Genomic DNA, 24,171 nt, shown 5'->3' with positions numbered 1-24,171 from the left:
TGGTAATATAAGGTTAACTATTTTTAAAGAGTTCTACAACACTCAAAGCACATTTACGTTTGCTGTGTATTTCAGAGCATCTTCTAGAGCAGCTCTTATTCATGCATGTTTATTTTCTGTTAGGTGCTCCATCATTTTAATTAACATTTGTAATAACCATAACTAAAGAAGATAAATCTCAAACCAGCTCTGACTCATTAATCTTCTATAGATGGTTCTGAAAAAAGCCTCAGATCTGGACATACTCAAAATTTGGAGCCATTTTAAATTCGAAGACAGACTTGAAGCTGAACATATATGTTGAAATAATCTTCATGGCTTCATTCCCTTACTTAGAAGGAACCATCCTCATTAAAAAAGCTGCAAATTAATTATAGTCAGAGGTGCATTTATGACAGTACAGAATGATATGGGACAACACTTGCAAGACCTTACAGAAAAACAGAATAGGAGTGCCTTGTTCAATAGAAACACAAATACTAATCTAATATTGATCTAATATTCTCCTCCATTATTACAGTAAAATATATTGCAGCTGTTGGGCAAGGATACTGGAAATACCTCACTAGGCTACCTGATGTAGTTCTATAGATTTTAAACAAACCACTGCTGCTTTTCTCATGCTTTTGCTCTGTATTTCTGCCTCTGGAGTAGTTTTGAAGAATTATTCTGTACCACAACCTCTGTGCACAATGCTGAGGAGGCAGATAAACAGAAACCCATTCCCCAAGTCACATACCTTTTTCACATCAGGTATATTAAAAAACTTCTTGGTATGAGCAGTCCATCCCGCTATCCCGATGTCCAGAGGAAAAACAGTCTCGTTGTCTGGATTGATCAAATTGTCCTCTAACTTGGAAGTTGGAGTGACATCGAGAAGCCTGGTGGCTACCTCTGGGATACCATTTCGGGAACGACAAACAAACATACTACATCGATCAGCTGCCAGCAGCTGTGCTATCCTCTGCAGGGCCTTGTGCACCATCTTTTCTATGTTGCTGCTTTCATCCTGAATTTCTGTTATCAGCTCAAAAAGTATGTCACATTCCTCCAGGCGAGACATGTCCTTGAAGCTGACTCCGTCCTTCACATCTCCAGGGCTCACATTAAAGATACTTCCCAGCACTTCAGCCCTCATTTTTCGGTCGAAATACTCCTTGGCAAATTGAGGGTTATTCTCCAAGTATTTTTCAACAGCATCCTTATTTACCTCACCCATTTTTTCTGGATTGTTCTTAGGATTCCTTTTAGAACTGCATCACCATCAAAGCAGGAGTGGTAGCAAGAAGTCCTGACTTGTTACTAGTGAGAAAATTGTACTTTGTACATATTGTGTAGCTCACAGGCATAGTACATTCATCTTCCCCTGTGGCTTCCAAGCCTTCTGAAACTCTTGAGATATGACAGAAGGCACTGGCTTAGCATCTTCTTAGTGTGAGAACTTGGCGACTGCTAATTAAAGAGATGTCAGGACACTAAATCCCTGAGCATTCTTAGCTCGTCAATCCTAGGAGAATCATTTCAGCATTTTACACTAACTCATTAATTCTTAGACCTTATAAAATTGTCTGATGTGTAGATGTGTATACCTTTATGCTATCTCCTTCATTCTCTGAATATATATTGTACTATACACACATAAGTTGCCATTGAAACTTAGTATGAGGAATCCCACTCAGATACTTAGCCCACATTATACACGTGCACAGATGTAACCATGTATATTTGTGAGAGGTACTTAAGGGGAGGAAAACAATGTCATAGAGAAGATTTTAAAACTGAAACCTTATTTTTCCTCAAAATAGTCAGGGGATGATTGAAAATGAATTATTAAAAACAATAATTATGAAGATTCACATGAATAAAACAGGTGAAATTCTAAAGACGTTAGTTAATCTCAGCTAGCTCAAGTAATTTACACAAGTGAAAACAAAGAAAATAATTAAAATTTTACTCAGAACAGACAGGTATGACTTTATAGATAATCTTTTTTAAAGTAAGTAGGTTAAAGTAAAGTAAGTAGGCTAAAGGAAAGCATAAAATCATAAAATGGTTGGGAAAGCATAAAATCATAAAATGGTTGAATACAAATTGAATTTAGAAGACTGTAAAATTTTCACTCTGTATGCATAATTAACTAGAGAGGGTCCTGCAATCATTGTAGTTTCTTCTGTTCCTTCTTCAGAAAAAGTGGAAGATCTCTGTTCTCTTAAGCAGCAGCAAAATGGTGATAGTGGGTAAAGTGGGAATCTTGAGTCTGGTTTTAGCTTTAGAATGTGTTTTATATTTCCTACCACTGGAAGTTCAGCATTACACACATGAATGGAAAAGAGATTATGAAAATTGTGTGGAATTTTAGGAGCAAACACCCAAGGGCTACATGAGTGAGAAAGCTGAGTTTAAATTGAGTGTCAACTATGACAGCAAATTGTCTGTGTTCATTGAAACACAGCTGAATTTCAGCAGAGTAGGGTGGCTGCAGTACAATTAATCTTATTTGTGGCATCCACATTGATCAGAGAACAGAAAGAGATTCTTGGAGTCAGGAAGATAGACCATATACCCTTTGGAAATTCTTAATTTGAAAAGAGTTCAACTTTATTTGTCTGCCAGAGGCCACAGTGTATCAGCATCCATTTTTATCAACAGAGCTAAAAGAATCAAGATGGGCAACAGACACTGATCCTCTCATGCACAAAGAACAGGTCAGTGATTGGTCTGTAATGGCAGCTAATTCAGAACATTTGTTTTCCCTTTGGCTGTGATATGAAACACTGTGTAAAACACTAATTTTTGCCAGATTGCAGTTGTCATGATGATTTCAAAGCCCATTTGAAAATCATCACAGTATGGACACGTTCTGGCCTGGTTCCTTTCTCTGGCTGGGTTACTTACCCTGAGCAGCCTGGAGAGCAGCACAGGAGCCTCACTGCGGGGTGAGGTCTCTGGGATCTTCTTTACAGGAGCAAACTGTGATAGCAACTGTGGCAGAACAGTGAAGGTGCAGCACAGCAAGATGCTCTCATCACTGTGTGCATTTATGGTTCACACCAAACCAGCAAGAACTGCACATATATCACACACTTATGTGTCTGTGAATAGTTTTTTTCCATAATTTGATGAATAGCTATAAAAGCAATGGAGAAAATTGAAAATAATTTTTATGTACTTAGACAATAGAGTGAAATTATTTCTCTACATCTGTCATTTGCCTAATTTATAGCTTAATATTTTTCACGATGCCCTTTAAAAGACAAGATACTGAAGAGCTCCAATGAAAATGTGTGAAAGACTAGTAATTTTTTCTTTTGCAGTACTACTGTATTTTCTTGCAGCCTTTGGAACATTCTACATAGTAGTTTCTTTGAAGTAGAAAGGGTCTATTGGTCTTGTGTCCAGCTACAAGAAAATTATCTTCTGTATAGGATTTACACACTCATTTTTATCACATATGAGAAAACAGTTTACAAACATTAGTTGTGGTTTCTATTGTGATTACATTAATTCTATGAAATAGATTCTCTGGAGGGAGAATAAGTGAAGACAGACAGCTTGACAGATACACTCTTTTCTTTGGGGGTAGGGAGGTTTGACGAGTCAACATTTTTGTAAGCCAACTATTTTATTAACATGTATACCCATTTTTTAATATGCAAAGCCACTTAAAATGTTTATTGTGGTTCTACCAAGTATTTCTTGTGCTCAGCTGTTTTTTATAAATTATGTATTACAATTTTTGTAGTTTGAGATAACAAAAAAAGATAATTTTTAATTAGGCATTACTGTAAGATGATAAATCTTTCTTGGTAGCAAAATATTTCAGATGCAGCTAGGCTGTCCTATAATAATTGTTAAATCATCAAACAGTTCTTTTTCTCCCCCCTTAATTTACATTCACTTTTATAATTGCACTCTTTCTCTGTAAAGTGTTGGGAGAATGACATGAAAAAAAGTATAAAAAACCTGTAAAAGTTCTTTATGAAATTTATGTTTGAAAGACAGTTCAGTTGGCTTTTTTCAATTATTGCTCTATTAGTCATATCATGTTTCATTGTGAACTCTATGTACATATTGATTAAACATAAATAATTAAGACAAACCAAGAAGATTAAGTGATTTGATAGAGTGAAAATGTAGTTTGGTACATAAGTGTACCTTATGTTTATAGAAGTCCTCATTTTAGAGTTAGGAAAATTGAATGTATTTCTGTTGATGCTTTTTTGTTTTTCTCATATCAGTATTTTAATGAATTTTGTAAATTAGACCATCTAAATATCTTGTTATTCTAATGTTGCAACTAATTTTAAGTTTCTGCTGGTATGAGAAAGTTATTTTTTGTTCTATGTCTTTTACTCTTTTTTTCCACACTATTGAACATTTTATCTTTCGTAATGCTAATTCCCATTAGTATTTAGGTTTATTATGAGAAACTATAACAAAAAATAATTCATGTTTCCTGCACTTTCAAAGATGGTTTTGCTATCATATATCCCAGCAATTTTTTAATAAGCTCACCAAATAATAAAATAGATTTTAATGTACTATCTATTTTATGCATGGAAGTTTAACTCGAGAAACTAACCTCACACACTCATATTCACTGAACTATCTAAGGCAAAAATAATATGCATTTGTCTTCAATCCTTTTGCATGCTGCAATAGTTTGAATTAAAGACATGATGAGCAGCATGCTATATTTTTTTCAAATTGTTTTAATTTAGGAGACTATCAGAAATATGTGTGCTTTGTGATTTTAATACATATGATATCATTTGCCTTTGACGTTCGTAGTTACTACCAAAATCAAACTATTTATGGAGTAGTTCTTAGTAGCAGACCGTTCCTGAGCCCTGGTGATACATGGAAACCCTAAGAAGGATAACTGACAGACGTGGTTATTTAAATAGATTGAAGCAGCATGTAAATGTCAAAGGTATTTATAAGGTTTCCCAGTTCAGCTCAGTGTTTGTGTCTGAGCATCTCTATCCCACTTGATAGCAGTTAACGTGGTTCACTCCATTAAGATTTTCTGAAGAAACACAGATCAAATGTCTTTCTTTAAATTTCATGGCTTTCAGTGTGGATAATTTCATGGTCACTGTCTGTGATTCTTATGTATAATGCAAGAAAATAATATTTAGAAATAAGTTATTAGTTTGTGAGAATGGATTCTGTAGGTATTTACAGTGAGTACTGGGAGTCTCCAATGCAGCCATTTTTTTGGCACTGGAAGGTTTTGGTGGCACTGATCTGATAAGTTTTGGGGACCTTTACAACAACCTCAACCTAAACAACCTCAAACTGATGTTTCTTTTAAAATGATTTTCTGTTTTTTTTTTTACAGACGTAGTCTTAAAAATGCAAACACTGAAGATAATAAGTTAGCTGATTTTTCCACATGGCTGCAAGTTTTCAGAGTCCCTTAAAACTACGAAGGATTAGCTCAGGGGTTTCATGAAGTAAATAATCAACAGAGATTTTAGCTTCTAGGGGAGAGTTTCTGAACCAAATGGCAAGTCTAGCATGAAGGGGTTAACCTGGGTTGCCAGATATACTGTAGCTTTGACCATGAGCATGGATTTCTTGGTATCTTGGCAGGAATGTTATTATACAAATGGAGCAAAGAACCACAGTCTTTTAATCACATCCACTCTCAAGTTTACTAGAAGGTTATCTTAAGTTACCTGACCATTTTTTATTATTGTGACTATTAGCACAGCTGAGAAGGGTCTGACTCTGTCTTCTTTATACACTCCTAACAGATATTTATACACTTTGTAAGACCTCCCTAACCCCTTTTCATGCTGAGCAGTCCCAGTTCTCTCATCCTCTTCTTCAGTCAGATTCTCTTACTGCTCAGTGATCTTCATGGCTTTTTGCTGGACTTGCTCCACTATGTCTGATCTTTCAGCACTTGCAGTTTTAAGCTTTCCTTACCAGTCTGGCCTTTCCGTTGGCAAACTTTACATCATTGTTTCAAGATGCATATATTTTAGTAACACATCTAGTAAATATATCTAGAAAACCATTTCAGTTCAGAATCATAGCTTGCTAAAGAGAATAAAAGTACCACTTTGAGCTAATTTTAAAAAAATGCTGTTTACAAGGAGTTCAAGGTAAATTTACTCCATAAGCAGAAAGTCACAACATTAATATTAAAAAACAGGTAGCATGCAGGCTGGCATGGTGCAAAGGCCAATCTTTTCAATTGCATTCTGTCCTTGACCTCTGTACTCAGAGTGCCACCAAGGGGAACAGTTGTGCTGGTGACAGGGTACATAGTTTTCCTTTACAAAGTACACGGAGCTCCTTGGCTCAGCTCATGCCATTTTTTTTGGTGTTGCTTGTTAATGAGTCTGGTTACACAAGGCAGTGGCTTCACTTGAATCCACTGCTCTGTGCAAACAGCACTCATTGCCCTGCAAAATTTGCCTCTAAGAGAAAGAGAGGCAGGTACCCATGTTTGTGAATGCCACTCTATAAATAAAAGACAGCAAAAAGTCTTTCAATCTGTACTCCAATCTGGCTGGAAATAGATGTTCTATTTCCTATTACTAGTTCTTTGAGCCAGTTTTCTCCTAGGAGCTGGACCTTACTCTTGTGACCGTAAATAAAATTCTAAAATTCTAGTTCTTCAAATATTTAAAGCTTCAAATTTGAAGTGTTAAAAAGGTTTTAAACAGTAATTTAGGACAAGTCCTTCTCATAGAATCATAAAATAGACTAAAACAATTCCTACAGTGAAAGCTTTTTTCTGCCATTTCCTTTGAAAATTTGCCTTTTATGTGTATTTTCTGTTGCTATTCCTAATGGAGACCATTGCAGAATTTTACAGGCTATTAATGTAAAAAATACTTCAATCACAGAATCACTGCCAGCATTTAGCCCCTTTTTTGGCCTCATGGCACCGTTCAAAGGTAGAAGAAGATGTTTCCCACCTTCAGTTAAATATTTTAAAAAATGTTCTATAATATTCAAAATATACTTCAATCTATAAACATCTGAATGGAAAGTCATATATGAAATTTATCGAGTTTGTTGTTGAATTTCACACAAGTTTTTTAAATGTGTGCTTTACATTAAAGGTTGTTTGCATGTTTTGTGCTATCCATAGTTTAAAAATTCTTTTAAATTTAATTATCTAAACTTTCCCATAAGCCAGTGATCATTTGATGCCACTGACTTGATCTATGCACGTTGCTCTCAGAATCAACTGAAATCCTGGCCCAAATACAGGTCCTTTCTGTTTGCATGAGAAGTACAAATCCACAAGGAGTATATCCAGGTCACAAAGATCTAGATGAGGATCACTTGCTCACATCATTTCTCAACCAAACCCATAGCCCAAGTCAATCCCAATGATGATTAACTGAGGCAAAGTTTACACTGTTTTATGAGTTTACGTAGCTGTGCTGGCATAGCTACATGTGTGAGGACTGAGAAAAAATTCACCCTTGAATTGCCATAAGAGTTGTAGTCTTCCAGCAGCCTTCCATCCCCCCTCCCATACACTCCTGATCTAGACACAGCTGACTTAACAGAGGAGCCTTTTTGGCTAAAAAGCTTGTGCCATTGAACCAAAGAAGTGCTTTAGCTGAATCTGTGAATGGACTTCATTAATGTAAACTGTGTCTCAGGTTGGCAGAGTTGGAAGAAGAGTTTACCTCGTAGAGACAGAGACAAATGTTCACTATGTAACCTTCAAATTGTACTGACTTGTCCAGGTCCTCTTGTGCAGTTGTTGAAATCTGACAGAAATGTGGGTGTGACTTCACTGCAGTTGCTGTCCCACAAATCTACAATGGTAACAGTTGAAAAGAAGGGTGTTCTCAGGCATTGCCTAGAGTTCATAGAGATCACAGACTTAAAGATATGAATGTATTAAAATTCATAATTTCTATGTCTCTGCCAGGCACATCCACCGAATACAAGTTGTGAGGCTGCAGAAATTAGTGGAGGTTCGTAATTAAAGAAATACGAAATTACATGTTTCTGATTTAATTTTGTTGATTAATTCAGATTAATTGAGGATATTATAATTGCTTTCTCACATATATAGACATGATCCTATTATTATTTTTGTTTCAGTGAAGTCCGGATTGGATAGACTGCTGGGTACAACACGAAGTAAGTGTAAGAGGACTGCTGACCTAGATTTTCAGAGGTGATCAAATGTCATCAGGTTTTGATTTGTTTGGCTGAATGACTGTAGATTCCTTTGCACACCTCTGCCGTAGAATTTTCATGGATAACTGTGTTATTGACAACATTTTATAGAGATAGATTTTTTTCCTGAACTAACCTCTGTGAGAATATAAAGCAGTATACAGATTTTTGAAGGGGAAAGACTTAAGAGAAATAATATTATTTCACAAATAGGAAGAGAAAAAAGAAATAATTTTTTTATTTGGTATCAAAGAAAGTATTAGACTTAAAGGTTAGAAATTAAGCTATAATCCTCTTCTTTGTATCTGTCATGTGAGACACTGAGCAAAGAAAATCCCTGTTGATTCTGATCTTGTATAATGAATTAATATATTAAGACTAGTGAATGTTTATATATGTTTTGTAAAAATGTTTGTGTACATATATATATATACAAAGCTGTATATACAGTATATACAGGTGGCAGAGCAAGGTTCTGAAAGCCACCAGATGGATGTAGATTGCTGTTTCATTTCTGTCAATGTGGAAATTTGCAAACTTGAAAAATTTCAGTTTAAAAATGTTTGCTTACTGAATGCAACTGTTGAAAGTTTGAGTACAATTAATATGCATCAACCTTTCTAATTACCTGCATTACATATGTTCTTTACTCCAAATAGGAGCTTAATGTTAAACAAAATGGAATCTGATGTTACCAAGGAAATCAAAGGCTTCAGAACAGACTTGGAACAGCCCTGAGCATTTGATATTCCAGAAAGTGAACAAAAATATACCCTCCATGCAAAACAACTCTAATACAAAACAGAAAAGAAAGAATAACAAATAATAGACCATGCCACTGTTTGTATCACGTGAAAAAAGACTGTAAAAGGCAGTAACAGTAAAAATTTCAAAATTTTTTTGCATATATGAGAAGTATATAAGGCTGAAATAAATTTCTGGGAAAGACGATGCTGAATAAATTGGTTTAATTCTGTACATCACCTATTATTGAAGGATTTTTAAAATATTATGTTATCTCCATATTTATGTTATATTTTTGCTTAATTCTTAAAGTAATGAGGGCTGACCTTTCAACTAACAAGATTTTTGTTTTCTTTCAAAACTGGGAAGTGAAAAAAGTAGGTGAATTAATTATCTTGGTAACAATCATTCCTATCCTGCCCAGGTTACATATCTAGAAAATAATTAACAGGTTTTTCTCTAATGCTTCCTAAAGATGTTGAAACGATAGAGCAAATATTGACTGAGAGGCAGCAAAACTTGCCTGAACAGGAGAAAACAATAATGGTTTATATAACTGAAAACAGTTTGCCAGAAACAGAATAGAAATTCTGGAAGCTCTGATTGGAAAATGGTATCAAAAGGGCCAGATGTGGTGCATACATGGGTCTGACCACACGTATGTCCTGTCACTTTTGCACATCTCACTACACAAAAGTGCTCTTACGACTTCCTGAAGATCTGCAGGGCCCCAGCTCTTACGCTTGGGAGCTGATCATGAAACAGCTTTGGGAAGTAAGAGGAAATCAGTCATGAGGTCCTGAAGAGGTTCTGGCATGACCAGGCTTTGCAGAAACGTTAACAGAAATTTGCAGTTATGGTATTTGTCACTATTTATCAGAGGAAGAGAAGAAAGGAATTTGGGGAGGAGGTAGAGGAAACAAGTCTGCACCTTGTAACTGGTCTGAGCACATTGGGTAAGAAGGACTTTGAACTGCAGTGTGTAAAATCAGAGAGAGAAGGCAGCTCACTCTCCCCCGTGTAAAGACCAAAGACGGGGGTGCCTCTCTTCTCCTTTGTTATCCCTACACGTGTGCACATCCCTCCCCCAGATGTGAGCTCTGCCTTTGGGCTAGGAAAACCAAAGAGAGGCATTTGTTGCTAGCGCCTGTTTGGCTACTGCTCAGGGTCACAGACCACCTGAGCCCACGAGGGTTATGCAAGAGGCTGCCGTGAAGAGGCCCCGGCCGGGGGCACGCAGCAGCCGCTCCCCGCTCCCCCTCCAGTGCTGGCTTTGGAGCTCAGGGAGTTGCGAAAGCCCCAGGGCTACATAAATCATTCCGTGTCTGGACCCCTGCTGCTGCCATCAAGCTTTGGCTCTCAAGAGGCTACAGGGACCGGCATTGTCTGTAAGGGATCCTGCTGTGGTGGGCTGGGGACAGCTGGGTGCCTTGCCTGCACATGAATCAGAGAAAGATGCGTAATGTCCTGGGGACCTGTCAGGGCAGGCTTCCTTCCTTGCTTGTGTGACAGAGCCTGTTTCTGATGCTATTCTCTGTTTGCTGTTGCTGCAGGGACGAGATGGCCCACAGGGAGGGAGCTCTGCCCTGGCTGCTGCTGCTGGCACTGGCCTTGCTGGGCTGCAGCATGGCAGAGCGGGACTGCCGAGTAAGCAGCTTCAAAGTAAAGGAAAACTTCGACAAGACCAAGGTAAATCTTTCTCTCCTGGATCTGTGATTTCGTCCTCTTCCTAGGCTAGAACATCTGGCATTCAGTAACACCAGCGTGTCTGTCTTTTAACTCAGTCACAGTCTGCAATACTGAGATACAACAGAGGTGTGAGGTGCTGCCAGTACCTCCGCAGATGCTGGATCCTGATGGATCTGATAAAGGGGCACTGCAGAAACTCAGGTTTACCAGCTTGGTCTCAAACTGTATGGTCTAAACAAAAGGAATGTAGTGACTGAATTGTCTACACGAAAAAAAAATTCTCTGGTGTTTTCAGACATCATCGCAAGGAAAAAGCATACACAGATCTGTCAAGATCTGACAGCTGTTACCCTCTTCTCACCACATTTTGTATTCTAAATACTGGAGAATTGCAGATACAAATAAGATGCTAAAAAGTGACAATCTTTTCATAAAGCCTGTCTGCACTATTTGTGGTTTTGTTTTGCTGGAAGAGCTAGGTTTGTTTCGTAGGTACAGCTTTCAGGCATGGTGTCAAAGAACTGCATGTCATTCCCTCTATTATCTCCCATAGTTTTTAATGTCTGTTTGTAATGCTTTTCATACTTCTGGGTCTAACTGCAGCCTTTCTTGTTTCCTTGCAGTACAGTGGCACTTGGTATGCTATGGCAAAAAAAGATCCTGAGGGGCTGTTTCTGCAGGACAATGTGGTAGCTCGATTCACTGTAGATGAGAATGGACAAATGACTGCCACTGCAAAGGGCAGAGTCAGGCTCTTCAAGTAAGTTGTTTGCAATCTTCCTCTGGTTCTATTTCACCAACCTTTCACTTTGCTTACATGGTGCTCTAATCCTACCTACTACCCCTGTGGTAGGAACACAGCCACACTGAATCTGTGCTCTTCGTTTTGAATATGACATTTTCTGTCTCTCTGGCTACAGTAACTGGGATGTCTGTGCTGACATGATTGGCTCTTTCACTGACACAGAGGATCCTGCAAAGTTCAAGATGAAGTACTGGGGTGTTGCCTCTTTTCTGCAGAAAGGAAGTGAGTACAGTACTATGCTATAGAAGATGCAGAACAGCTTGGGAGCCTAGTTATGTTGTCCATGCTAGGGAAGGAAAAAGTAGTGCTGAGTTTCTTAAATACACTTGAAACACATAACTATCATAAGTATATAACTATTATAAACATCTAGTAACTCTCACAAATATCATGCATGTTTTATGTGCAACTGCTAATTGTCTTTCTTTAAAGAAGTGAAGACTAAGCCTTTGTGTATCTTTGTATTTCTCTTATTTGTTACCCAACTATATAATCTAAGGTCACTGTTTGGAAAGAAATGAAAGGCAGATTAAATATTTTATTGTTCAGAACTTAGCTGCCAGATGCTTTTTTCTCTCTAAAAAGCCTTATGTTAGACTTGGTCAAGCAGGGAAGATGATTTGGCCACTGTTATTTAGCTTGGTCTCATGTATTCAAATCCAGAGATGTATCTGTTCTAGGAAACAAATCCAGAATGTATATTCATCCTATCTTGTCTTCTGTCACACCCTACACATAATCAGTTTATTGAGCCAAGTGGAGGTTCAGGCTCATTATATTTCCATAGTTTCAAAATGCTACTTTAATTGCTGATCTAGAAGAAAACTGTAACGCACTGACTCATAAAGATTACACACAGAGTGGGGAATAATAAAGGATGAAGAAGACAGATCAGAATATTTAGGACAAATTAATTGTTTCTAAAAGAAGCAGGTAGAATTTGCAAGTGGTTGGAGGGCCATTTTCTCAAACACAAAGAAAGCTTTGGATGCTCCCTTTCTAAAAACTGTATGGTCCCCATGCATAGGAGAGATGGGGAACAGTGTTGCCTTCACCAGCACAGACAAAATGCAAGACAGATCTTTTGCTCCAGGAGTTAAGGTGTACATATGACACTTTTTACTGCAAACACCTAGGTTCACTTCCATTAGCACAGGGTTTCTGTGTTATCGGGCATTTATCACATTACTTAGCTAAATAGTTAAGAATTCTCTGAAAGCGTAACTGCTTGAGAAGAGATTTTATGATAGCACTTGTAGCAAATATGCTTGTAATCCACAATAATATTTTTCCTTAAAAATACAATTCAAATAACACCCCTGGTAGGAAAATAGTTATGGTTTTGGGTAATCTGGAAGATGGCTAGCATGACCAAGAGCACTTTTATCTTCTCTATTTATTTTTTTAAACTATTTTCTGTCTGACCTCCTTTTTTTTTTTGAAGTAAGAAAACTTTCTTTGCATCTCATGGTAGATAGCCTAATACATGGCTCTTTTTTGTGTTTGTTGCCACATTTTATAGTGATGTTCAGTCATGGATTTACAAGATGTTTATTAACACTTCATGCTGCTCTTATTTGCTGCCCAGGTTAGAGGAGAAGCAGTGGTGCCAATCATTTCCTCTTCTCTCCATCACTGCTCCTGATAAATATACTCATTTTCTTTTTTTACACAAAAAACCTCCCCTCAAATTATGGAATTAAATACTGGACACAGAAAGAAACTGAGAGCTAATCTGTTACCATTTATCCCAATCTTTGTTGTATTATTTTCTTAACAGAATTATGGCAACAATCTCATTAGGTTTACTATGTTTTACTTGTCTCTAATGCCTTTGCTTCTTCTCAATGGCTTCTTCCAGATGATGATCACTGGGTAGTGGACACAGATTATGATACATATGCTCTTCATTACTCCTGCCGCCAATTAAATGATGATGGCACTTGTGCTGACAGCTATTCCTTTGTGTTCTCCCGGGACCCCAAGGGATTGCCTCCAGAGGCACAGAAAATTGTCAGACAAAGGCAAATAGACCTCTGCTTAGAAAGAAAATACAGAGTTATTGTTCATAATGGTAAGAATGCTTTTTTCTGAAGAATTTTATTTCAGGATTTAATCACTAAAGCGCTGGGAGGCTCTTGCTTATTAAAGAGCAAACTCATGAAGTCTTTTACTTGGTGGCTCTAATATTGTTTTTTAAAAACTGGAGCTTTTAGGAAGCTGTTTCCAACTTTTACTTTCCTTATCTGAAAGAGAGCTAAGGTGTACTACTTTTTAGGCAGCATATTGCATCACCTGAAACAATTATTAGAGGAAATTATAAGACAATTACATCAATGTAGTATGAGTTAACACAGGATAAACTTCATAGTTGCTGCAAGGAGAAATTATGTCTCTTTAGTCAGAACTCTGCATTTCTCAACAAAATAGTTGATGAAGAGAATAGAATGTATTTTCAAAAAACTTCTTTGAAAAATTCTTCATAAAAGCCTTTTAAGGAAAATGAGAAGTCTTGGAGAGGATACCTTATAGCAGACCTGACTTCACAGGTCCTCCTTCCAACCATTCACGACAGGTTTCACAAAGGAAGAGGCTCATATCCCTCAAACTACAAGTATGACCCTATCTTTAGGCATATAGGCAGGCTGAGCTTGCAACACAGGAAAGGTTACATATGAGATCACTTGCGCTCAAGTATTTGGAAAAGGCCAAATGGTAATTTGTGCTACTTGAATTGATGATCTAGAAGAAAACTGTAATGCACTGACTGATTAGACCCAGAGTGGGGAATAATAAAGAATGAAGAAAACAGATCAAAATACTGAGGTCAAATAAAACAGCATACCCATCCCCAGCCTGGCATTCTGAAAGATACAGATACAGGAGACTTGGCTGGTGAGTGGGATGAATGTGGTCTCACAATGCAATAGTGTGGCCAAGTGAGTAAGTTTCAAAGAGCAGAGAAAATCGTTGAAAGCTGGTAAATGTGTTCTCTAGTGAGTGCTCCAAAGACCTTGATCTTTCCCCATCAGAAAGAGGTTTAAGTCTGACCTGAGCAAAATCTGTACTTGCCCACACCAACAATGGGAATTGGATAATGAAGGTCTTGCAAAAAGGAATAATAAATTAAAATGGATGAAACTTTAAACTAGAGACATTCAGAGCAGAAATAAATAAGTGATTTGTTTAACTCCAAAGGTCATTAACCTTTGGAACAGTTTACCAAGAGCTGTTGTATGTTTTCATTGCTGAAATCTGTAAATCAAGATTAAAGGCTTTTCTAAATGACATGTTAGAATAAATTGGGATTGACTGAAGGAACTTTTATGTTCTCAAGTCAAAACAGATGAGCACAGACAGCTCTTGTGGCTCTATTACCTGTTCATCTGATCTGTAAATAGATAGTAATACATTGCCATGTTGTAAAGCTGGTAACAGGTTGCCTGAAAGTCCTGCTAAGGTGTTTAGAATACTGATTAGTGACATGGAAAAAGTGCCTGATAACAATGGAAATAAAAATATTGTCCTGAATGAGAATTTCGAGACAACATAAAAGAGATTTAAGGCAGTCAGAACTAAAAGACATCATAAATACAAAGGAAAATGGCTTCTGTGAATGTTGTGTCTGATTGCATAAAGGATAGGATAGAAAAGAAACAATGTAATTATATAAATTGGTACTTTCTTGTTTTGAATGATACATTCACTGTTCTTCAAATGGAGTACAGCAAGAATAAGACTTTATGAAGATGAGAGAATGAAATAACGAGTTGATTAGGGATGTTTCTTGCATTTAATTTAAGATAAAGTGTAGATATATAGCTTTCTTGCTGTGACTTTGGATGTGTGTTCTGGTGGTTTCCTGCATTTCTATCAAACCGAGGGAACATACTATCCTACTGTGAAATCAGGATATTGGGCTAGTCCAATACTGGTCCAATTCACTATGGTGGAATCTGTGTTTCTGTATTTCTACACTGTAATAGACTTACAAGGCAACAAATGTATTGTCAATTTTTGGAAGACAGTATAAACAAAACAAAAAATAGAATATATTCATTTATTATTAATTTGTGGTATAACTTTTCCAAGTATCTCATAACTTCTATAGAATAGAATGCTTATGTTTTTTCACAAAATATGGAACCAATAGAAAATAAAACCTCAGGACGTCTTTTGAAAGTTCAGCTTTAAATATTCTGTCTTCCTACCATTAGTTTAAAAGTTAATAATGCTGCCTCTAGTTTTTATAGAAACATCAAATCCAACATAGTTGTACCAAAGTGCTGTATCCTTTGTCTGCTATCCTAATTTATACTTAGATTTTAGGTGTAGAGTGCAGTGAACTCATGGACTGAAGACTATGTGAGTTCCATGATGTTTGTAAATGAAAAATAGTAGATAAGGTCCTTAATGCTGTCTGCTGTTTATTGAAGATTATGCCATAATGTATTTGTACAAGCCCAGCACCAAAGTATAAATGAAACTTAAAGCCAGAAATTTACATTTTCCCCCTACTGTGATCAGGACCTGTAATTACCACAATATTATTTAATTCTGGATTCTCCTGTATCGTTAAGCCAAAGTTCCTGCAAAACGCATACATTTGGGAATGTGAGAATGATTGTGAGCTAAACTGAAAGTTAGTTGTAGTTATTAAGTATTATTTATAATTAGTTATAATTATACTACAGAATTAGTAGCAAAAAAAGCCAGCTTCAATTGTCTGTAGATATCTGCATTCAGTTGTTAGAGTGGTAAAATGCTGACTGACTGACATACATGCTTCAAGAATAGGCTTGTATCTGCTTCTAATTGTGCATACTCTGCCCATGTCTTGAAGCTAATATTTTTCAAAAATATTTTTCATTCACTTTTAAAATTAATGCTGTACTCAAAAGAAGTCCAAAAAAAAGCTATTAGATTTTTTTTTTAGACATACAAGATTTTCTTGATTGGAAAAAAAAAATGAAGTATTTGTTCTTTGTATACTGGCTCCTTAAGGCAAAAAGAAGCATAGGAAATCAAGTTTTTTAGTTGTAACTTACATTGCATTTCTGTTGGTAGCTCCTTCATAGAAATGGATCAGGCTATGACACACTTAGTCTCCCAGCATAATAGCTCAAGTTGCTCTAGGTTTTACGTATGAGTGTGGATGTCACAGAGGCACTACTTGTAAATACAGTACCATGCCCTGTTAGTGGAGTTGAAAGCTGAATCTGCTGTTAGCATTTACTAGAAGCAGAAACTGTGAATTAAAGAGTGGCATATTCCTACAGATAGTTTATTGTTGCCATTAGAAGTTTCAGACGTCAGGAGACTGTTTTCTTAAAAGACATTCTTAAATTAATACTTACAAAAAAGCAAATAATTTAAAGCTTGTGAAGTAAATAAGTAACTCTTATCACTGATATATCCAGCACATTGTTTACTAAAGTATTAAAATGCTCATGATGAATTCCTGTTTTGTTCTGAGTTGAAAATTCTTTGGAATGATAAACTGCATAGCAAAGTATTGGCATTACCATTACAAGTAGCAAACTACTGAACTCAAGAGTATTTTAAAGAAATTAGACATGCATTTTAGATTTGGTGTAAGTTTATGTATTTTAATTTTTACTAATACAGTTGGAAACTAACATATTGGTTTTTGTGTATTTCAGGATTTTGCTCTTAAGGAGATCCAGACCTATAGAAAGAAACCATGTAACAGAACCATGGACATAAAGTTAACACATTGATCTTCAAAACCTTTTAAATGGCTTCATTTAGATTTTGCTTATATTTATGTGAGCTGCCTAGCTCACTTTGTTAATAAACCAATGAAACATTTTAATAAAATTGGATTACAGGGGATGCAAATTGTTTGCATGCATATCTGTACATACATAGGCATTTGTTTTCTTAGTAAACTGTTATCTTAATGCACTGTTTTGGATTGGTAACAGATGGTGATAATTAAGAATTTAATATTTTTTTTTTAGTGTTTTCAATTTCTGAAGAGTTTCAATTAAAAAACCCTAAAATATATGTATTTGCTTTCTAAAAGTTTTGATTTCCTTTCAAGTACAATGTAATTTTTTTTTTCTAGGAAATACTGTAAATTGTTCTTGATAGCATTTTAGAAAGGAGAAAGGAATTTCAGTGACTCTATGTATCACTGATTAACTTTATTTAACTTTGCTACCAAAGCATTAAAAATATGCATCTTTTAAAAAGAACTAATTTCTGCATGACAAGTAAACAATTACTTATTCTTCATTTACAAATCGACATGCGTGATGTTCATATTTTATTTTGAGATAGAACTACATCAGTCATTTGCTTAATACTTATTTATCATCTTATTTCCTTACACAAAATTGGTTACTCTGCCCAAACATATGTCCAGGCAGTTATCTAAGTGTATAATCAAGTGTCAGTATAATCATGGATCAGGTGCCATCTTGATATCGATTCCTTATAACTTCATTAAAGTTAATGACATTTATGCAAACTGAAAAAGTACCCTCATAGAAATTAACTCATCTGGTAAGCACTTATTTCAACTATTTCATAGTCACTAAATTCACTGCTGTATTCCTGTTTCTTTCATTGTAAATGGAGAATACGATCCAGTGGACTAAATTATTCAAATCTTACTGAAGCAAAGCAGTGAATCAAGAGAACTTTATCTGCAGGAATTAAAAATTTAGCTTTTTTTTTTCCTTCTCTGGCATAGAGTACTATAACACAGTGACCTGTTCAACCTGGGATAATGCAGACATTAACATCCAAAGTGTGGCACAGCTCAGGCTTTAAGTAATTATCTGGTAATGAAAGACAAATTTGGTTGTTCATGGTTACTTCTTGCAGTGGTTTCTTTACCAGCCCCACGCCTTACAGGGTTCCCTGTACAACAGAGAAGAATTTCCTGACGTTTACGTCTGAAATAGGCAACATTATACAAAACTGGATTGATAGCAGAATTGGCAAAAGTGAATAATACTATCCAGAAGAAAACTGATGGCAAAATATTTAAATTTTGCTCCCCATTCTGGACTAAAATTAAAAGAATAATTATTGTAATTGGGCTCCACATGATGAAGAAAGAGATCATGAGCAAAAAAAGAGCTCGGAACAGTTTGTAGTCTTGCTGGGAAACACGTAGCCGATGATTTTGTGAGTAGGCTAAACCAGCATTTAAACTCCTTCTTGATGCTTTTGTAATCTGCAGAAAAGAGAAGAAAGTAACTTTTGTTGAAGCCTAGAAGAATTATTATCATATTTTTACAAGAGCAATAGTAAATTTTGACACCTGGTGTTTCTGTTTTGAAAAGTGACTACAAAAAAGGCATTGCAGAATTTGTAGAATTCCATTTCTACTTTTTGTCAATGGTTCAATTTCAAATATCCTCATTTTACTAGCAGTTTTTTCATCTCACCTGTGAACTCACCACAAATTAGTCAAGCTGGTTGTTTTCCTCATTGCTCTCTACCACCCATAAATACTTTTCAGATAAAAGAGAATCTTAATTACTCATGAAATCCCATTAACTTCAAATTATGATTTCATTTGTTCTATCTAAATAAACCCATTGATTGTCTTCACAAATGCAAACTGGAACACAGTTAACAATCCTGCTGATATGCAAGCAGGAACGCAATCCAATTCTTCTACAGCTATGCTGACACTACAAGGTAGGTATTAGGTGAAGCATGAATTTATTACAGTAACTAAATCATGAAATATTTCAAATAGGAATGGGATTTTACATTAATTTTTGTGTAAACGGCATTTTTCAGTTAATAATTAGAATTGAACTCTTAGTGGTCCTTTTGATGTTATGAAAATCTGTGACTTGTAAAAAGTACTGTCTGATGTAATAACCAGAAGATGGGTAGTTTAGGAATTTGGTATTCATGGGTGTGAGTCATCTGTCCTTAGATAGGATATTGGATCCCAGTGGCTTGCAGAACACTAACTCTCATACTATACTTCCCTGTCTTCACTAAAGCTGGCATAAAACAGTAAGTCTGTTATATTTACATGTCTGATGCAAATAAAAAAATATTTTTAAATACTTAGCAAAGAAACATTTAGGCTAAGTAACTGAGATGCCATTTTACCCCCTGAATGGGTAGAGAAGGGGTATTTTCAAAATCCTGGATCAATTTGTTGTCTAAGTAGGAAAGTCAAAAGGTATATGACTCTTCCTCCTTATTTTGTGTGTGACATTTCCTCTCAGCATCAACTAAAGAAAGGGTCACACTACTACCAGTAATGGCTTCCCGATTAAGGTAAAGATGGGAAATATTTTATATATACATATATTTTACATAAACTGAATAATCTGTCATTCTTTCTGAAGTTTTCTGAATTTTTCACAGATAAATGGCCTACTATAAATATTTCTTAAGAACCTAGACATCTGCCAAAGATGTATAAACAAAAATGATCCAAAATGGGCTTCTCAGCAGCTGCTGAGCCTCAGAAGGGGACAATCTCATTAGCTAATATACAGAGGACTAATATTAAAGTGGGAAAACCAAGTTCTGTACTCTTCTCAGCCTCCACTGTTCAAAATGGCTACAGAACATCCTCATCAGACCATCCTCTCTCCAAGGACTGTGGCATTCCTTGTCCTGCAGTGTTTTGCAGTTCTTTCAAAGGGCTCAGACTCCCCACTGTGTATGTTCATTGACTTCAGCAAATACGAGGTTGCAAAAGGCAAGTGGTTCACTTCACTAGAAGAGGTTTACCTAATGTATTTACCTCGAGGTTATAATGAGCTTACAGAGTGTACAGAAACTAAGAGCTGATGATTGTGACTAAGAATTTAAGCCTGAGCAATAGGAAAGTATATGAAGAGCCCAGGTTCTAGGTCCTAGGTTCATCAAAACATTTATGTGCAGCTCTGGTGCAGGTACCCACAGCCACTTGGTGCTCAGCGTTTCATCAGTTGATTCCCTGCTCAATAATCTGTGTATTTTGGGGTTCCTTTCCAAACTCTCTGATTTTCCATATATGTAGTTTGAAAAGTTTAATTACCTAACACAGGAATCAAGAATCTTCTGGGGGCAGTTGCTAAAAACTAGGCATTGCAGCACCTAGCATGAAGGTTTCCAGCTCTTCTTCATTCAGTTTTTGGAAGACAAAGGGGTGTGAAATCAGATGTTTCAAAATGAAATTTAGGCAACTACTATCATGCTTGCTGTAATACAGATTAAAACTCCATGGTGTCTGGTATCTTGGCTTGTATTAGAGCAGTTAAAGAACATCCACTCAGAAAGAATTTACAGTTTTTGTTTGCAAAGCTTGAAACTGGGGAGGAACAAGTGTAATAAGAGCTGTGTACTAAAAATATGTGCAGAAAATCAGTAGATCTAAAAGGGGAGGGACTTTCTCTAGTCCTTCCTCTCTTTGCTTTCTTATAAACCCCTTGTGACAGGAGTTGAGGCTCAAGGAAAGCAAAATCTACTTTTTAGTTATTTCAAATGCTTGACTCTCTTAGTATTTAGGAGACTGGCATTCTTTGAATCTGAACAGCACATAAATGGAGAAGTATTAAACACTGTACAAATGAAGACAAACTTTGTGTTGGGCTTCTGGTCATGCACTGCTCAAGCGTGTTCTTAATTAAAACATACAGGTTGTTATTTACAGGTTAAAGTGCCTCAATTTATATCACATACTTACCATTTACTGAGCATATGTCTATTTCCTTTAGGTGTATTTGTATTCAGTGACAATATGTTGATGCCTAGTGAGCTCCTGTTTACTCCCTTTTGTTCTACAAAAAAATTCAAAGGAAAAACATACCTGTAAGATTTTGGAATAACTGATGACAATGACTAATCCTGGTATTAGAAAGAAAACAATAGCAAAGGTCACATCCCAAGCTATTTCTCCTGCAATGCTGGGCCAAACCAAGGTGCAAATCTGAACGTCCTGTTTACAAAGAATAAAGAAGAAAATTAATATTGCACCATTATTTTTACTACAAAGTTGTCCTTAACTCTCTTATTGCCTATAGAAAAAATGGCTGAAAACTCAGTCGAGACTGTGAAACCTTTCTAGTCAGAATATTTAATTAATATATCACTTTGTGGTTTTAGAAGCCTTCCACAATCTAAACGTTACCATAAATTTCGTATCAGATGCTAACAGCAACTTTAAAAAAGAAATGTATAGACCTTAATCACATATTTCATGTGTCATGTTTGGTGTACTTCTGTATACATTTCAAAATACTAGGCAGAAAAAGCTGTTCATGACCATTTAGCTCATAGGCTGCCGCATGTGCTGGGCAGCTCTCCCAGGACGCCGACCCCTCGGTAACGGGTAAGTGTGTGATGAAAAGGGGTTTCCGAGCCGCACTGGGAACTCAAAAAACCCCAACATAGCTCACAGGAGGATCCGCATGGAGAGCGGCACGGGAGGGGATGGCGGGACCGACTCTCAGGAGCTGCCCTGCCGGGGCGAGAGAGCTCCGGCCGCTCCTCCGGGCACAGCCTGGGCGCCCTCCCGGAGCGCTGCACACTGCCGGCCCCCGACAGGCAGTGTCCCCTCGGTGGGAGACAGAGGCAGACGAGTCCCCGTCGCCGCACGGCCCCGCGCCCGCCTCCCCCACCGGACTCCCGGCGCCGCCGGTGCCCTCTCTGCCCCGGGCACACCGTCCCGGGCCGGCTCTCTCCTCCCAGCGCCCTGCCGGCCCTCCCAGGCGGCTCTCGCCCTCACCTCGCCGCCGGCAGCGGGCAGCCGCACCACGGTGAAGAAGCAGCAGAGCGGGAGGGTGGCGAGGGCTGCGAAGCCCCATATGAGGAGGAGTGCGGCGGCCAGCGCCTTGCGGCGGCGGAGGGCGGTGTGGCGCAGGCGGGCGATGCTGACGACGCGCTCCAGGCTGACGGCCGAGAGGGAGAGGATGACGACGGTGCCGCTGAGGCTCACCACGTAGAAGAGCATGTGGCAAACGACGTTGCCCAGTACCCAGGACTCGGTCCAGCGCACGACAGTGATGAAGGGGATGGCGGTGACGAAGAGCAGGTCGGCACAGAAGAGATTGAGGACGAGGCAGTTGGCAGCGCACAGGCGATGCCGCTGCCGCATCAGCAGGCAGATGCCCCAGATGTTTCCCGCCAAGGCCAGCAGGAAGATGGAGACCAGGGCAGAAGACTCCCCTATGCGCAGGGCCGTCACATTGTGTCCCCTGAAGTCTGAGAAGAAGGGGAAGAAGGTCTTGTTCCTCCCTGGTGCGCCCCTGGACCCCAGCATTGAGATGGCCAGCAGGCATGAGAGACCCGCCACAGGCCGTGGCACCAGCCCTAAGGGAAGGGCTGTGCTCCCAGCCACCACGGTGGCACCCCGGGTGCCCTCCTGGCCTGGAGCGGCGGGCTGGCCACCATCCTCCTCCGTCCTCTTCCTCCTGCCCGTACCTCCAAGGGCTCTGCTGTGCCAGCTGGGTGGTTTATGGCCCTCATGATGGATTGGAACAAGGAAATGGGAGGGTAAACACCACGCAGCTCATACAAGGGTGAGGCTGCTGTGCGTGAGGAGGCAGCGAGGAGCGAGGGGCGAGCAGGGCTGTCTGCCACCACCTGTGGGAGGATGTGGGTCAGAGCAACGGCACCTCCATGCTGAGGATCCCAGGCCTGGACACCTTGCTCAGAGCTGGCCCTGGCCTGTCCTGCTCTCCGAGCAGGCCTCCAGTGATCATGTGTGCATGGTGTAAAACAGAGGGATGGCTGTGTAATCCTTCTGAGAGCCCTTCTTGAGAGCCTTGAGATAACCAGAACTGCTCCAAGGTATGAAAAAAGGAATTTACCCGTTGCCTCATGTCTTCACAGTGGTGTTTGGAAGCAGCAGCCCTGTGCTAACCACGGCCCAATGTGGTGAGCAAGTGTCACTGTCTTGGTTTTTGATATCCATTTACTGAGTTGATCCATAGTCTTACCTGCCTGTGTTGTGAGTTATTGCTGAAGAAGCCCGGTAAATGAAGACATACCTTGAAAATACCATCTTTTCTCAGGACATCAGTTCCTAAAAGTGATTGCTCAATCTGTAAATTAAAGTAGGACTTTCCACTTACACTTTTCATTCCCAGTATTTAGAAATGGACTGGCAATGAAGAGTATGACTTGTCATAGACCAGCAGGTAATGTCTCATAAAAGAAGATAAAATGTTTTCATGAAGTATGCAAACTTTGTTGTTTGCATTGTATAATTTTAGATGGCTCTGGTGAATTTGTTTGACTCAGTGCCACTGTAGGTGGTTAAGGGTGCAGTTACAGGCTTGGCTGTCTGGAGCTATGCCTCTTGATTAGATGAGAGCTATTCCAAACCTGTGTGCCAATGGGACCAGGTGACTGGGTGGTGCTTCCACAGCACCTGGGTGTGACCCTGCCATCAACCACTTACGCAATGGCATTAGTGGAGATTCCAGATTAGTGGGGATTCCAGAAACTTCATCCTTCTAAGGGACAATCTCCTAATAAGGAATGACAAGAGTGAGATCTTTCTTGGACCTCTTCCTGCATCTTTGCCAACACAGAACTTACATTGATTTTAATTAGCATGTTTCCTTTTGCACTCTAAGTGCTTCTAACTAGCTATGCTGTCTCATCAAGTTTACAGGACACCTTAAACAGATGGATGGATGCTTCTGCTAATTCCTGCTGATTTCTTTTGACTGCATGAAATGTGGGAAGATTTGCTGCTAAGTGGGTGGCTGTTTTGAGCTATGAACTCAAATGAAGACAATAAGAAAACCTGTAAAGATTATTTTTTT

The 24,171-nt window shown here is 38.3% G+C and overlaps 3 protein-coding genes and 1 long non-coding RNA gene across 5 annotated transcripts in view; 2 read left to right on the top strand and 2 right to left on the bottom strand.

Moving 5' to 3' along the window:
• The window catches only part of PDE6C (phosphodiesterase 6C), a 29,568-nt gene extending 28,136 nt beyond the window's left edge, over positions 1 to 1,432 (bottom strand). For both annotated transcript variants that reach the window (XM_071748688.1, XM_071748687.1), the window contains exon 1: positions 740 to 1,432. In XM_071748688.1, coding sequence (XP_071604789.1) covers positions 740 to 1,219 — 480 coding nt within the window. In that variant the 5' untranslated portion in view covers positions 1,220 to 1,432. The remainder of the gene's footprint in view (positions 1 to 739) is intronic.
• A 5,390-nt stretch (positions 1,433 to 6,822) lies between these two features.
• LOC139798285 (uncharacterized) lies at positions 6,823 to 9,784 on the top strand. The gene is made up of 3 exons (XR_011726781.1): positions 6,823 to 7,804; positions 8,089 to 8,133; positions 8,826 to 9,784. It is a non-coding gene; the product is annotated as an uncharacterized lncRNA (long non-coding RNA).
• A 206-nt stretch (positions 9,785 to 9,990) lies between these two features.
• RBP4 (retinol binding protein 4) lies at positions 9,991 to 17,266 on the top strand. Its single transcript, XM_071748703.1, has 6 exons — positions 9,991 to 10,298; positions 10,464 to 10,599; positions 11,223 to 11,359; positions 11,520 to 11,626; positions 13,266 to 13,478; positions 17,068 to 17,266. The coding sequence occupies exons 2-6, from the start codon at positions 10,471 to 10,473 to the stop codon at positions 17,079 to 17,081; spliced, it is 600 nt and encodes a 199-aa protein (XP_071604804.1). The 5' UTR covers positions 9,991 to 10,298; positions 10,464 to 10,470; the 3' UTR covers positions 17,082 to 17,266.
• FFAR4 (free fatty acid receptor 4) lies at positions 13,275 to 22,998 on the bottom strand. Its single transcript, XM_071748702.1, has one exon. The coding sequence runs from the start codon at positions 22,656 to 22,658 to the stop codon at positions 21,846 to 21,848; it is 813 nt and encodes a 270-aa protein (XP_071604803.1). The 5' UTR covers positions 22,659 to 22,998; the 3' UTR covers positions 13,275 to 21,845.
• Between the last annotated feature and the right edge of the window lie 1,173 nt (positions 22,999 to 24,171).

This window comes from Heliangelus exortis, chromosome 7, assembly GCF_036169615.1.
Source record: "Heliangelus exortis chromosome 7, bHelExo1.hap1, whole genome shotgun sequence".
Classification (NCBI taxonomy): Eukaryota; Metazoa; Chordata; class Aves; order Apodiformes; family Trochilidae; genus Heliangelus; species Heliangelus exortis.
The sequence above is the reverse complement of the archived record's forward strand: the minus strand, read 5'-3'. Positions and strand labels throughout refer to the sequence as shown.

Bases quoted from the DNA above. Each gene is read 5' to 3' on its own strand.
- RBP4 (XM_071748703.1), top strand. From the start codon at position 10,471: ATGGCCCACAGGGAGGGAGCTCTGCCCTGGCTGCTGCTGCTGGCACTG. The intron at 10,600-11,222 runs GTAAATCTTTCT...GTTTCCTTGCAG, and splicing joins AAAACTTCGACAAGACCAAG to TACAGTGGCACTTGGTATGC. The intron at 11,360-11,519 runs GTAAGTTGTTTG...CTCTGGCTACAG, and splicing joins GGCAGAGTCAGGCTCTTCAA to TAACTGGGATGTCTGTGCTG.
- FFAR4 (XM_071748702.1), bottom strand. From the start codon at position 22,658: ATGCTGGGGTCCAGGGGCGCACCAGGGAGGAACAAGACCTTCTTCCCC.